Source organism: Arvicanthis niloticus, chromosome 8 (assembly GCF_011762505.2).
Source record: "Arvicanthis niloticus isolate mArvNil1 chromosome 8, mArvNil1.pat.X, whole genome shotgun sequence".
Lineage (NCBI taxonomy): Eukaryota > Metazoa > Chordata > Mammalia > Rodentia > Muridae > Arvicanthis > Arvicanthis niloticus.
In genome coordinates this window covers 86,251,271-86,265,549 of record NC_047665.1, presented here as the reverse complement: position 1 = coordinate 86,265,549, position 14,279 = coordinate 86,251,271, and the positions used below count along the sequence as shown (strand labels likewise).

The window sequence follows — 14,279 nt, the reverse complement described above, 5'->3', positions numbered from 1 at the left end:
TCCTCGACCCACCATACTTCATTCAAGACTAAAGATGAACCCAGGACTCCTGCTCTCACTACGAAGCTCTGGTTGTTCTGAAACTCTCTGCATAGACCAGGCTGGCCTCAAACTCAGAGGGCTACCTGCCTCTGCCATCTCAGTGCTGGGACTGAAGGTGTTTGTCATTACACCCAGCTCTTTTTCTTTAACAGATTTTTGTTTTTAATTATGCATACATGTAAGTGCAGTGCCCACGGTGGCCAGAAGAGGGCACTGGATCCTCCCAGCATGGGTGCTAGGTTGTGAACACAGGGTGATTTCAAAAGGCATCTCTTCAGTTTCTCCCTTCCTCCCTCCTTTACCCTCCCCTTCCCCCTACTTCTTGTTATTCTGAGACACGTCCACACTGTGTAGCCCTGGCTGGCCTTAGGCTTGCTTTGTAAAACCAGGAAGGCCTCAAACTCACTAAGTTCTGCCTGCCTCAGCCTCCCAAGTGTGTGTCCCTACCACCTGGCCTCTTTCTTTCTTACACTGGGGATAGAAACCAGGCCTCTGAATGCTGGCTAAGCACTTTGCCACTGAGCCACACCCCCAGGCCCTTACTGGTGGATTCTAGGAAGGTCCTCTACTGCTGAGCCATGCTGGGTTCCATTTTTGTTTTGAAATTGAGTCTCATGGGATTCTGGCTTTGCTCTGCTTGGCTTTTTGTCAACCTGACATCAGCCAGGGTTATCTGGAAAGAGGTAACTTCAATGGAGAAAACACCTCTCCTCAGACTGGGCCTATAATCCGGTCTGTGAGGCATTTTCTTGACTGATGTGGGAGGCATCATGGTGAGTGGTGTCTTCCTGGGCAGGTGGTCCTGGGCTTTGCAAGAAGGCAGGCTGACACACGGAGAGGAGTGAGTCAATAAGCGCCTCCTCCATGGCCTCTGCTTCAGGTTTGGCTCCAGGTTCCTGCCCTGTGTTCCTGCTCTGACTTCCCCTCAGGATGGAGTACAACCTGAGAGGTATAAGCTGAAACACATCCTTTTCTCCCCTTGGTGTTCGTCCGAGCAGCAGAGGCTTTCTGTGGCCTCCTTGTCAGCTGGGCTGAGATGCATGGGGCCATGGTACTTGCTACATTTTTGTCAGTCCACAATGAAGCCATGACCCGGAACACAGGGCCGGGACTCCAGTTCTGAACATCTCAGCAGTTGTGGGACCAGACAAGGTTCTTATGTGTTCTGTGCCTCGGTTTCCCCATCTATAAAATGATGACCATTGCAACCTTCACCTTGAGGAGCTAGACCTCAAGGATCTTTTCCTTTTGGGACAGGGTCTGGTTTAGCTGCTCAGTACAGCAGGCTGGCCTGAAAGTACTTGAGTTGCTCCATTGTTGAAACCTAACCACGACTGAAGAGATCCCAGAATGCACCAGCTCACCTTTCCTGCCCCATCCACAGAGGGAGACTCAATTGTTCCTGTTTGCTTTTTAAAAAAAAATTTCTATAAGCAGCCCAAGCTATCTGAAACTCACAATCCCCCTGACTCAGACTTCAAATGCTGGAATCACAGTCTATCTCACTGAACCTCTGGCTCTAATCATCACCCCCTTGCAGGGCCCCAGTAGGCACCTTGACAACCAGGAAGATGTCAGGAGAGGGGTAGGTCACGGAGAAGATGGCAGAGCGTGCCAAGGTGGAGATGGCCGGGTGGGTGCCATGGGCCCGGAGTAGTCCCTTAATGGAGTCCGAGTTTAGGTCAAAGTAGAAGTTTTCTGAAATCTGGGGATATGAGAGGAAGCTAGTTGAGAGACACCGCTCCACAGCCACCTCATCAGGGAATACGAGCGAAAGACTGAGAGGAGGAGGGAGGGAGGAGGAGGGAGAGGGAAGAAGGGAAGAGGGAGGGAGAGGGAGGGAGGAGGAGGGAGAGAGAGGAAGAGGGGCACCTACCTTCTTCTTCTCCCGCACATCATACAGGGCCAATGTGCCAAAGATGGGCTCAATTTCAATCTCAAACCTGCGGATAAATGGGAGCCAGCTCTTTGAGAGGTGTCACCCACACATTCTGTGCCTGCCTACCCAATGTTCCCCCCCTACCTTTCTCTCTCTCCCTCTGGCTTCCTTTTGGGACAGGGTCTGATTTAGCCCAGGCTGGCTTCCAACTCCTTTTGCACCCAAGAATGACCTCAAATTCACAATTCTCCTGCCGATGTCTCTCAAGTGCTGGACCACACCCTGTCTCCACAGTGCTGTGGATGGACCCAGGGCTTCCTGCATGCAATCATCCTACACTGAAAATGGAAGCGTCCTGAACTACATCCCGGCCCCCACTGCTTTAGGCAGCCCCGTGCCTAGACTAACTTCTAACTTCCCCCTCCCGTCTGGTGAGTGTATGTGGGAAAACTAAGGCACAGAACAGCACAGGTTTCCTGCTTGAAAGCATGACACTTACAAAAACCAGAGTCTGGCTCTGGCCTGCCCACCCTCCTGCTGAGACAGGGTGGATGAAAGGGTGGAGCCTGGCTCCCACCCGCCAGCCCAAGGCTCGTCAGTATCAGTCCCCAGGAGCAGCCAGAGGAGCGTGGGAATGGAACTGTACAGGAAGTGCACTCTGAGCCTGGCCCTGCCCCTCCTGGACCCTGTTTTTTGTCTAGATCAGAGCAGGAAACAGAACTCCATTCTGGCCCTCAGCCCCAATCTCAGAAGTTGGGAAAGCTGTGGGCTCACACAGTCATTCAGCAATGCTCACAAGACACAGGACCAGGGAGTGAATCACACTGGAGAAGGTCTTGGGACCCAGGGAGGCGAAGGCCTATCTTGGAGGACCAGACTGATAGTGAGGGGGCTGGCTGGGGGGGGGGGGTCAGCAAGTGCTGCTGCAGAGGCAGCATGTGTAAGCGCCTGTGCCTTCTGAGAGGGGAAGGAAAAGCCCATGGTGCCCTGGCAGTGGGGAAACCCACAGGGCTGCCTTCTGACTCACTTGAGTGACAGGCATTTCACCAGGATCCTCTGTCCAAAGTGCTCTCGGGGCGGCTCGGGGCGGCTGCAGCGTTCTACAGCTTCATCCTGCAAGGGAGATGGGAGGTTCTAGGATGTATCCTTTGGCTGTACCCAGCCCCCAGCTCCAGCTCCCCATGTCCCAAGCGTTGCTATATGTTGTTCCCCAGCCTAGAATGCCTTCTCTCCTCCTTGCTCAGCTGTAATCCCAACATCCACCATCTAGCACTGCTGGGCCAATTCAGGCGTATGCAGTAAGTGCCGACAGATTTTATTCGGATAAATATCAGCGTTTAAAGCAAGCATTCGCTAAATGCTGCATGCACACAAAGTCTCAGATTTAGCAGTTAGGTTCCCAGGCATGTTACCTCGTGAGGATGGTGTGTAACCAAGCAACCACACCTCACGTCAGCACAGTGTCCACACACCACACCCGATAGTCAAGGCTTCAGCTCCCACCTCATGCTTTTGCCCAACTGCAGGCTAATGCAGGAATTCCAGACACATCTAAGGTAGGTTAAACTACGACACTCAAAAGATATCTATCTGCATTACACATTTTTCTTTGTTTTTTGTTTTGTTTTCTTTCAGAGACATGGTCTCATGTAGTTCTGGTTGGCCTCAAATTCACTATATTTCCAAAGTTGACTTTGAACGTCTGGTCTTCTTACCTCCATCTCCTAAGTGCTGGGATTATAAGCACGAGGCACCATGCAAGCTTGAACGTATTTCTGACTTATGTACTTTGATCTTCAAGTAGGTTTACTGGGGTATAACTTCATCATAGCCAAGGAATATCTCCATTTACTATGTACCCAGCAAGTAGTGACTAAATAAACATACATGTATACAGCCAGCACTCAATAAATGGTTAAACAAAACATAATGGTATGTACTAGATGCCAAATAAACGGCTAGATAAATAGGCATATATGGTAGGTGGTCAGCACACTGGCTGATTGAATACAGGTGTACAGTACGTGTACAGTGGGGGTACGGCTAAATAACTATAGAGATAAGCATTTGGTGTTCAATAAATGAGGGTCAGACAACCGAGCATCCAAATAATGTCACTAGCTGAAGACGGGTATACAGTAGGCAGCCAATGGGCACCCACCTCATCAGGCGCCGGGTACAAGGTAAGCAGGGCAGGGGCCCGGTGCTGCCGTCTGAGGGCTTCATTGCGCCGGTCCACATCCTCGGGGGCCGCCCTCTCCAGCAGTGTGGGCAGTAGTGAGTCCGCAGCCAGGTTCCTCAGGCTGAAGATGCCTGAAGCTCCACTGCTTCGAGGGGTGTCCTCGGGGGAGCCTGAACAGTGCTGGGAGTCATCCTGCAGGAGAGAGCATGCAGGTACTGAGTGCCAACTGCCGGCACCAGTTCTCCCGAGTCTGTCCCTATAGACATCTGGTCTACATGGAACAGAAGCTGAGGGGCAAGCCAGGTGGGGTACCCACTACAGGGGTCATCTGGGGGCCTGGCTGGCTTCTCCAGAAACTTCTGGAAATATTTCTATGCAGGGAGCTCTTGACCTCTGCTGTGGGAGGTCACCCCACCCACAGGAGACTCTCCCTTGGCTAATCAGAACACTCCTAATACTTCTCTGTCTTTAGGCTAAGCTCAAAATGGCCCCACTGGCCAGACCCAAGGATTAACTCCAAGTAAGGCCCAGGGCTGGACCAATCACAGCCTTCTCTGAGCCTCGGTTCACCATTACCAGGAAGAGGAGAATTCTCGCCTCCAAGTGTGTGGCTGACCTAGGAGCACCTACAGTTAGCTGTGCTCACAGCCCTGACTCAAATCTAGTTCAGCTCTGTGATTTTGAGTTTATGACCTGACTACCAGCCTCGGTTTCCCCCCCTGCATCTTGTTTCCTTATTTATTCTTCATCTCCCTCCAGGCCCCTACCCCAACCGAGGATGGAACCTGTGCCTAGCATCTGCACAAACACTTTCCCACTGAGCTAAGCCATACCTCCTGAAATACATCCTACAGCAAAGGAATTCACACTGGTAGTAACAGATGACTTTTGGTATACAGTTAAGTGTTCAGTAAATGCTGACTAAGAAAAAATAAGCATTAGAGTAACTTTGTTGTGCCTCAGTTTCTCTGCCTGTGAAGGACAATGGTTGTGGTCCCACTCACAGGATGAAAGGAGCACAAGCAGAAAGCCATCAGTATACACTAAGCACTCAATAAATGTGCGTGATTGTGACTCTTTCCACTCCTGAACGGGGCTTACTTCACTCACTGGGATCAAGGCTAACCGGGCCACTTTCCTGAGTCTGACCCCTCAATGACCCCAGCTAGGGCCCCTTACCACATCCTCAGGACCCGTCCTCTCATCTCCAGGGGCATCCTGCTCGAAGACCTGGCAGGTAAGGCCTTTCTGTCTCTCCCGCTGAGTCTCTGTAGTGATGGGGCTGTATGCTGTACTCAGGTGCTGGTACCTAGCAAGAAAGTGGGTGGGGCTAAGCAGAAGGCGGAGCTGGGGACTCTGACTTGTGATGAGCCCACATTGACACCTACCTTTAACTAAAGAAGTTCAACTGCTCATAAAAGGAATAGTGGGTGGATAAGCAGAGGAACCAACCACAAACAGTACAGCTCTTTGACCCTCCTTCCCCTCCCATGAGCTGCTCTGGGTAAGACCCACCTTCTGCGCACAATGACCCAGTCCTCTGAGTACATCTCCACCGCAGCCCTCACCTGGGTGTCCAATTTTCTACAGCAAAATACAAGCAGGGTAAACACAGGTGGGGTGAACATTTCCAAAGGCCCAAGAGAAAAGGACTATAGATACTAGTGCTCAGGACACTGAGGCAGGAGGATTTCTATGAGTTACAGATCAGGCTGGGAACACAGTGCGAGACTGTGAAGATGCAGCTCAGGGGCTGGCTTTATGTGCCCCAAGCCTTGGGTTCCAGTCTCCGCACTGCATAAACCAGGAGGCGGCACGCTGACCTCTCAGCGGTGGGGAGACAGAGGCAGGAGAACCGGATGTTCAAGACCTAGTCTGGGCTATATGAGACCCTGCCTCAAAACACACAAACAATGGGGTCCAGAGATGGCTCATTGGTTAAAAGTACTGGCTGCTCTTTCAGAGGACTCTAGTTCAGTTTCCAGCATCAACATGGTGGCTCACAATCACTGGTAACTCCAGTTCCAGAGGATCCAATGCCTTCTAGCTCCCATGGGCTAGCACCAGGTACATAGGTGATACCCAGAATTACATCGGGTAAATCACCCATATGTGTAAAATAAAATAAATCTTTAAAAAGTAAAAAGTTGTTGCTGGAGAGGCATGAGGCCAATGGGGTGCTTGCCACGCCGCCACACAGGCATGAAGACTGCCGTTCAGACCTCAGCAAAGCAGGTGGGCACGGTGGCCCGCCCCTGGTCTCAAACTCAGAAAGCAGAAGCAGGGGATCCCTAGAGCGAGCTGGCCAGCAAGACTAGCCAACTTGACAAGCTCTGGGTTCAAGTGAGAAACTCTGTCTCAATATGTTAGAAAACACAAGAAAGAGGAAAATTCCTGAAGCATGAGCCTGCACACTTATCAACTGAGTGCATACACATACACACAGACAGACACACAGACAGACACATGCACACACACAGTATATACACATATATCCACAAGCAACAACAAAATACTTTTAGTCAAAGATGTAACAAATGAAGGCTCAGAGGGACAGTGATTTGCCCAAGGCCACACAGGTGTCCAGAGCCTGAAGGTGGCCCTGGGAGTGCGAGACTCTGGGAGAGGGTGTGGGGTTGTGTGTGTGCAGAACGCACCCATCCTCGGGCACCCCAGACTCTGTGGTCCGACATTCTCGGGGCTGCTTCAGTACTTCTAAGTCATCAGCTGGAAACTCCATCAAGTCCCTGAGGGGACCGGGCTCTACTTCAGGTGGCCGGCTCAGAAGCACATCCTCGAAGTCCAGGGGTTCGATGACCTCCGTCAGAGGAACCTGATTGGAGTACAGGGGCCATGATGCCCTGGTGAGAGGCTGACTTCAGCCTGCAATAGGGGGTGGTAGGAGCCCCCAGGCTGCTGGGGCAGCAGAGGGAGCCAGTGAGCTCAGACTTTCCACAGCAGCCAGGCTAGGGGCCTGCCCCCTCCCTCCAGGGACTCCAGGAAGGAAATCACACCCTGGTGTCTGGAAAGACTCTAATGGTAAAGGAATGGCCAGAGACAATTCCTGAGGCCCCACCCCTTCCCCCTGCAGCAGGAAGTCTCTTCCAGCCCCCAGCCTGGGGGCCCATCTGGGTGGTCCAGGAAGCTGGTGTCACCCCCTGACCACCCTTGGAACACACACACACACACACACACACACACACACACCCCTGCATCTGTGCAGACGGGTGAAGGACAAGGACTCCCTCCTCCCTGGCCACTGGTCCAAGCAGCATCAGAGCAGCGTGTACCCCTCCGATGCCAGCCACTGGGCAGGGACTCACCCCCAGGGAACTACTGGAGCGACGGCTGGAGTGGGGTGAGCCGCTGCGTTCCCGGGACACCTGCTTCCGGACCTCAGCAGCCACAGTCCTGGGAAGACAGGAAGGGGGTGTGGGAAACAAGGAAACTCAGGCTGGTGTGGTGCAGGAATGGGGGTAGTTTTATTTATAGGAGAGACCTCAGTGATAAAAGGAAAAATAAAAACAAGGGCTTAAAAACAAAAACAAAAAAACAACAAAAGAGGCGTATGAGATGGCCCAGCAGGTAAAGAGCACTGCCTTGTCCCTGAGCATGAACACCTGATCCCAGTCCCCCACCCCAGACTCACAGGGTAGAGAGAACTGAGTCCCCAAAGGGGTCCCTTTACGTCGGGTGCCACACATGTAAACAAACTAAGAACAACAATGAGCTAGGGTGTAGCACAGTGGCAGCGGGCTGGCCCTGCAAGTGAGCCACAGGCCCTGTGTGCCAGCACCACAAAACTAAACAGATGATACAGGATTCTCTGCACCCCAGTCCCTCCCTACACCAAACACAGACAGGGAATATCACTGTGCCAGACTTGAGGGAGTGACAGGCTCCTCCTCCACAGCCCCCCTCCTAGACCCATCAAGGTCTAGAGGGAGACATGCTGCCTCCATCTTTCCTGGGTATTCTAAACACACCAATCCAGCACCCCCAGCTCTGGCACAACACTCCTGCCTCCCAGCCTCAGTTTACCCACTCACAGATGCCCTGACCTCAGAGGTCAGAGGAGACCAGAGGACCTATCTACTGACATTCTGTAAGTGTGTGCTCTCAGGGAGTCCAAGAGGACCCTGGGTTCAGAGAAAGAATGTCACTGATGCACTCACTCCTGGAGTCCCTCCCGGTCCTGAAGGTGGTGGTTCTAGGTAGTCAGTAACAGTTGCATTGTTTTGCAGTGCTAGGATGACCTCTGGCCTGCTGTGGCTGAGGCACACCCTTAGCCCCTCACCAGAGGATTCACTGCAGGGACTCCAGCAGAAGCCTCGCCCCAACCCTGCCCTCCATCTCTTAACTACAGCCTTTCAGCACAAGAACCCAGTGGAAACACGCAGACTTGGCTAGTGGGAGAGAAATAGCCTCAGTTCACACCAGGTTCTAGGGAGCTGCTCCCTCCAGGACAGCTGAGGGTGGGAGAGGGCTCCTCGGTGGCACAGGATGGAATTAATGAGAGCCCACCCCAGGCTTCCCCGTGGTCTGACCTGCCCATGTGAGCGGAACTGGAAAGGCAACCTGATCACTGTGTGCCTTTGAGCAGGGAGGACATCTTTTGGGATCCTGGGGATCCCTCCTCACACTTACAAATCAAGAGCTCTGGCAATGAGCACTCCAGCCCCAGTCTGTCATAAAAATCAAATCGCCAAAAACCTGAATTTGTGGACCCATTCCTTTCCACTACCCACTGTGCCTCCCTGCCCCCACAGGCATGTCATTGCATGCCCTTTCCACTAGCAAAAGGTAGCACTGTGCTACTGCGGCAGCTCCCAGGCAGGCGCTTGCTTTGCATGCCTGAAGCCCCTGGCTTACCAGAGCAAAACCAAAACCAAGGAAAAGACAATTGATGGGAGGTGTTTTCCTCCTCCCACGATTGGGTCTTGGGAATCAAACTCAGAATGTCAGGCTTAGTGGCAAGCCCCTTACCTGCTGGGCCCTCTCACTGACCCTAGCAACAAAGTAAACTTCGATGTATTATTTTATGTGTTTGAGTGTTTTGCCTGCTTGTATGTACATATGTATGTACGTATGTATGTACGTATGTATGTACATATGTATGTACGTACGTATGTATGTACGTATGTATGTACGTATGTATGTATGTACGTATGTATGTATGTATGTACGTACGTATGTATGTATGTATATATGTATGTATGTACGTATGTATGTATGTATGTATATACGTATGTATGTACGTATGTATGTGTGTATGTATGCATGTACGTACGTATGTGTGTATGTACGTATGTATGTGCGTGCGTATGTATGTATGTATGTATGTACGTATGTGTGTATGTACGTATGTATGTGCGTGCGTATGTATGTATGTATGTACGTATGTACGTATGTATGTACGTATGTATGTATGTACGTATATACGTATGTATGTATGTACGTATGTATGTATGTACGTATATACGTATGTATGTATGTACGTATGTATGTATGCATGCATGCATGTGCACCATGTGCATACCTTGTGCCCTTGAGCTTAGAAGACTGTAGTTTCTGATCTCCTGGAACTGGAGTTATGGGTGACTGTGAGCTACCATGTGGGTGCTGGGAACCGAACTGGAGTCAGCTTACCTAACCCTGAGCCATCTCTTCAGCTCCAGTGAAATTAAAGTGAAAATGAACTCAAATTTGTACTCAAATTCAAACTTCCAAGCAGACTCCCCTGAAGCCAGAGGCACTCAGAGCCTGTGGGATTATTGTTTTTTAAAAGATGTCAGGACTGAGGCTGTGGCTGCAGAAAAGGAATGGGGGGGGGGGACACTGCTGTTGGCCTTTGAAAACAGTGATGGATCTGCAGCCTCCCATGGGGGCCACTGAGCACGAGTTCTACGTTCCCGTGATGGCCTTATGCCCCATTACCAGGGAGTAACCGGGTAGAAGTGCATGCAATGTATGTGTGTGTGTGGCCAGCATTTGCACCTATGTACAGATGGAAGTCAGAGGTCAACTTCATGTGTCCTCAGGAACCATCCATCTGTGACTGGCCTGAGGCTCTCCATCAGGACAGGCTGGCGGACAGTGAGCTCCCGGAAGTCACCATTCCCCATCCAGAGCTCCCAGAAGCCACGATTCTCCAGCCTTGGCTCCCAGAAGCCACACCATTTACTATGCTCCCAGAGCTCAGGGGTTACAGCTAGTCCCAGCTGGCTCGTACTCAGATGTCATCCACTGAACTCAGGGCCTCATGCTTGCATGGCTGTTTGCTGACTTCCTAACCCCAAACATCTTTTGCGACAGGGCCTTGTACAGTCTAGGCTGGCCCCAATTTCATTACGCTCACAACCCTCCTTCCTTCCATGGCCCCCATGCTAGGATAACAGGCATGTACCATTATGCTGGGCCTCCTCCATATTTCTCCCCAAATCTGACTGGCTTAGGTTACGTGTCCTGGTAGAAGACTTCCCCTCCTCAGGAGGGTTCTCTGAGTAGCCCTGGCCATCCTGGAACATGACCTATAGACCAGGCTTACCTCAAACTCAGATCTACCTGCCTCTGAGTGCTGTGATTAAAGGCGGGTGCCACCATTGTTGGCAGAAGACATTTCCTTTTTTTTTTTTTTTAAGGTTTATTTATTATATGTGATTACACTATTGCTATCTTCAGACACATCAGAAGAGGGCATTGGATCCCATTACAAATGGTTATGAGCCACCATGTGGTTGCTAGGAATTGAACTCAGGACCTCTGGAAGAGCAGTCAGTGCTCTTAGCTGCTGAGCCACCTCTCCAGCCCGGCAGAAAACATTTTTAAGAACAGAGATGGTCTGCAAATGGCTCAGCAGGTAAGGGCACTAAGTGTGATGACCTAAGTTTGACCTATGCAAAGAGGGAGAGACCAAGACATCCTCAAGTTGACCTCTGATCTCTCACCTGTGCTGTGACACCTGTACACACACACACACACACACACACACACACACATCATGCAGTAAGAGTATTTTTTTTTAAAGAGGCAACACACTAAGTTGAATTGACTGGGTTTCTACAAATCAGGTCGCAAGTGCAACAAGAGATATTGTAGCAACATCTCAGGCTGGCAAGGTTTACAGGGCCTATCCTTAAAATGGGAAGGATGACAAGCCAGAAACACTGGCTCAGTGGTTAAGAGCACTGAATGCTCTTCCAGAGGTCCTGAGTTCAATTCCCAGCAACCACATGGTGGCTCACAACCATCTGTAATGGGACACGATGCCCTCTTCTGAAGACAGCTACAGTGTACTCACATAAATAAAATAAATAAAACTTTAAAAAAGGCCGGGCAGTGGTGGCACACGCCTTTAATCCCAGCACTTGGGAGGCAGAGGCAGGCAGATTTCTGAGTTTGAGGCCAGCCTGGTCTACAGAGTGAGTTCCAGGACAGCCAGGGCTACACAAGAGAAACCCTGTCTCGAAAAACCAAAAAGCAAACAAACAAACAAAAAAAAACCCGTCTTAAACACGTTCCCACTTCTGTCAAATGACTCCACAGAAAACCACACAAATCTTTGGGCATATATTCTTAACGACATAACACCCAGAAAACTCTCTTAAAACTCTCTTACCACAGAGAAACAACTCAGAACCCATGTCCAGATCTCCCAACACTGGGGGAGCAGAGACAAGAGGATCCCCAGGGCTCCCTGGCCAGTTCACGGGACCAGTTTAGATCACAGTGAATGGCCCTGCCTCAAAAAACAAGATGGAGGGAGGCTGGCAAGATGGCTCAGTAGTATCTTGCTGCCCGAGCCTGGTGACCCAAGTGTAATCCCAGGAAATCACAAGTAGAAAGAAAAGGCTCCTAAAAGCATCCTGTTGCATGCACACACACAGAAAGGGAGACAGAGAGGGAGGGAGGGGGCATACGTGTACACAATAAGTAAATGCAAAAGATATGTATTTTAAATATTAACCGTACACAATGCCTCATGTGGTCATCCTGGCACCCAGCAAGCTGAGATAGAATTGCAGGGATTTCAAAGCCAGTTTGGGCCACACAGTTCCAGGCACCTAGGATACGGTAAGACCCTTTCTCAAAACAAAATAAAGCAGACACAAAAGCAAGGTGCTACAGACGTGGCTACCATTGAAACTGAGTGTGACAGCTCACGCCTGTTCGCCCAGCACTGGGGTTGGGGGCCCAGGAGTTCACGGCCGCTCTTGGCTACATAGTGCATCTGAGGTCAGCGTGGGCTATGTGACCTAGTCCCAGACTAACAAAACATAACAAAGTAGAACCAAGACTCAATTCAGCCCACTGATGTTTGGTTCATCTGGGATTAGTGGGTGAACTCAATGGATAGGTGAGGTCTGTGTGCAGAAACATCGGTTTAATCTACCAGGCAGCTTGGGAAGTCCTGGGCTTCCTCACTGCATCAAGTGCCAGGATCATTCTTACCCTGGGCTCTGCAGCTACGCTCCTGCACAAGACCCATCTCTCCCACTTGAGCCAGGACTTAGGAGACAAGAAAACACATGGTAAGATGAGGAAACAGAAAACTGCTCTGCCCCAGGTCACAACCCTCCTCTATCCAGAATGCTCCATGGTTCTCAAAGTCCCCCTTCTGGTACAGGGCCTTATAAAATCTACTCCTATTGGTCCCTCTGTGGCCCCAGGACCTTTGCACTTGCTTCTTCCCTGGATGATGGGCAGATCTCCTCCTTCCCTTCTTCAGGTCTGTGCTTAACTATAACCTAGTGGACCACTGAGACCCTACCTCCCTTTCCTGACTTTAGATTCCCACCACAACACTGACACATTTATGCTTGTCCCGCCATAGCAAAATCCAAGAATGGGGCTACTTTCTTGGATCTCCAACAGGGTGGGATACACAGAGTGGCTTCTCTCACTTAAGGGTGGCCAGACAGGTCTCCAGTGGATCGGATCTCACTTAGCCTACCCCAGATTTGAGCCGCTCTCACAATCCAGTGGCCACGGAAAGGGATCCCCCAGCATCTGTCGCCTGTCCCCTCCCCTGTCTGCTCACCAGCTGGTTCGGTCCCCAGCCCCCTTGGCCCCCTCCCACGCCCAGCCGGTGCTGAGAGAGGCTGAGGCAGGAGACTGAGGGGCTGTCCCCAGCTGTCCCCCAGCTCCAGCAGCTCTCTCTTCTTCGCAGACAGCTGGGTCCCGGGACCCTGGGCGGGGGAGGGGTGCGAATTTCCCCAGGCCAGCGAAAGGAAGGACAGCAAAAGGGTCGGAGCGCAGCCTAGCACTCTCGGAACCCGGCCCGCACCGACCCGGGATGCGCTTCCTCCTCCGGGAAGTCCTCGGGGAGGCCGGCACGCCCCCGCTGCCCGCCAGCCCTCAGCACTCGCCCTCAGCACTCGTCCAGCCCAGGACGGCAGTGACCGCGGCCGCTCTCACTACCTGTTGATCTTGTGAGCGAAGGCGCGGCGCTCCGAGGCCGCCATGACGCCCCGCGTCCCGCCGCAGCCTCCCGAGTCTGGGCAGCCGGGCTGGGCGGGGCCGGAGCGCGGGAAAGGCGGAGCCTGCGCGGATGGGGCGGGGCCTGCGCTTCGACCCTCCTCAGCCTCGGAGCGAGGACTGGGATGACGCGGGGTCTTCTCGGGGCGTGGTGGAGAGGCAGGGCCAACTCTAGGATGGGGAGGAGCCTTCTCTGGAAGGGGCGGGGCTTTCCTTAGGAGAGGGCGGAGCCTTTTCTGGGATGGCGCGGGGCCAGCACTGAGAGTGGAACAGAAACGCTGGGGATGGGGAGGAGACAGCGCTGACGGGAGGATGGAGCCAGGTTGGGATCCGGGACGTCGCTGCTCGGAGATGAGGACCGGGATAAGGCTGGAGAGGCGAGAATCTTTTGTGGGCGTGGCTTGTGAGGGGCGGTCCTTGATGGGCGGGACGTTGTGAGTGGCTCATCTCTGAGATGGGCTGGGAATTGGCAGTTGGGGACCAGGTAGAGCAGGGTATGGGTGGGTGTGGAGCAGGGGCGGGGCATGGAAAGGACGGTTCCCTTCTGCTGGGGTCAAGGTGGGGAAACAATCTTCAGGGGAGAAAAACACTGAACATCAAAACCTGTTAGGTCCTCGCTTGACCCGGAGGCACTCTACCTAGAAAACACCATCAACGTCACGCAATAATTTCTAAGGTTTTGTTTACAGCCGTGCAGGG

The 14,279-nt window shown here is 52.0% G+C and overlaps 1 protein-coding gene across 7 annotated transcripts in view; it reads right to left on the bottom strand.

Annotated features, from left to right (window-relative positions):
* Dock6 (dedicator of cytokinesis 6) overlaps window positions 1–13,686 on the bottom strand; it is a 50,912-nt gene extending 37,226 nt beyond the window's left edge. For 6 of the 7 annotated variants that reach the window (XM_034510084.2, XM_034510080.2, XM_034510081.2 and 3 more), the window contains exons 1-9: window positions 13,524–13,685; window positions 7,427–7,514; window positions 6,761–6,936; window positions 5,619–5,687; window positions 5,283–5,412; window positions 4,083–4,295; window positions 2,949–3,034; window positions 1,919–1,985; window positions 1,598–1,747 (exon numbers count right to left, since the gene is read on the bottom strand). In XM_034510084.2, the coding sequence (XP_034365975.1) occupies window positions 1,598–1,747; window positions 1,919–1,985; window positions 2,949–3,034; window positions 4,083–4,295; window positions 5,283–5,412; window positions 5,619–5,687; window positions 6,761–6,936; window positions 7,427–7,514; window positions 13,524–13,567 (1,023 nt within the window). In that variant the 5' untranslated portion in view covers window positions 13,568–13,685. Of the gene's footprint in view, window positions 1–1,597; window positions 1,748–1,918; window positions 1,986–2,948; window positions 3,035–4,082; window positions 4,296–5,282; window positions 5,413–5,618; window positions 5,688–6,760; window positions 6,937–7,426; window positions 7,515–13,523 lie in introns of all 7 variants that reach the window. The other variant, XR_013112355.1, reaches the window with a different exon arrangement.
* Between the last annotated feature and the right edge of the window lie 593 nt (window positions 13,687–14,279).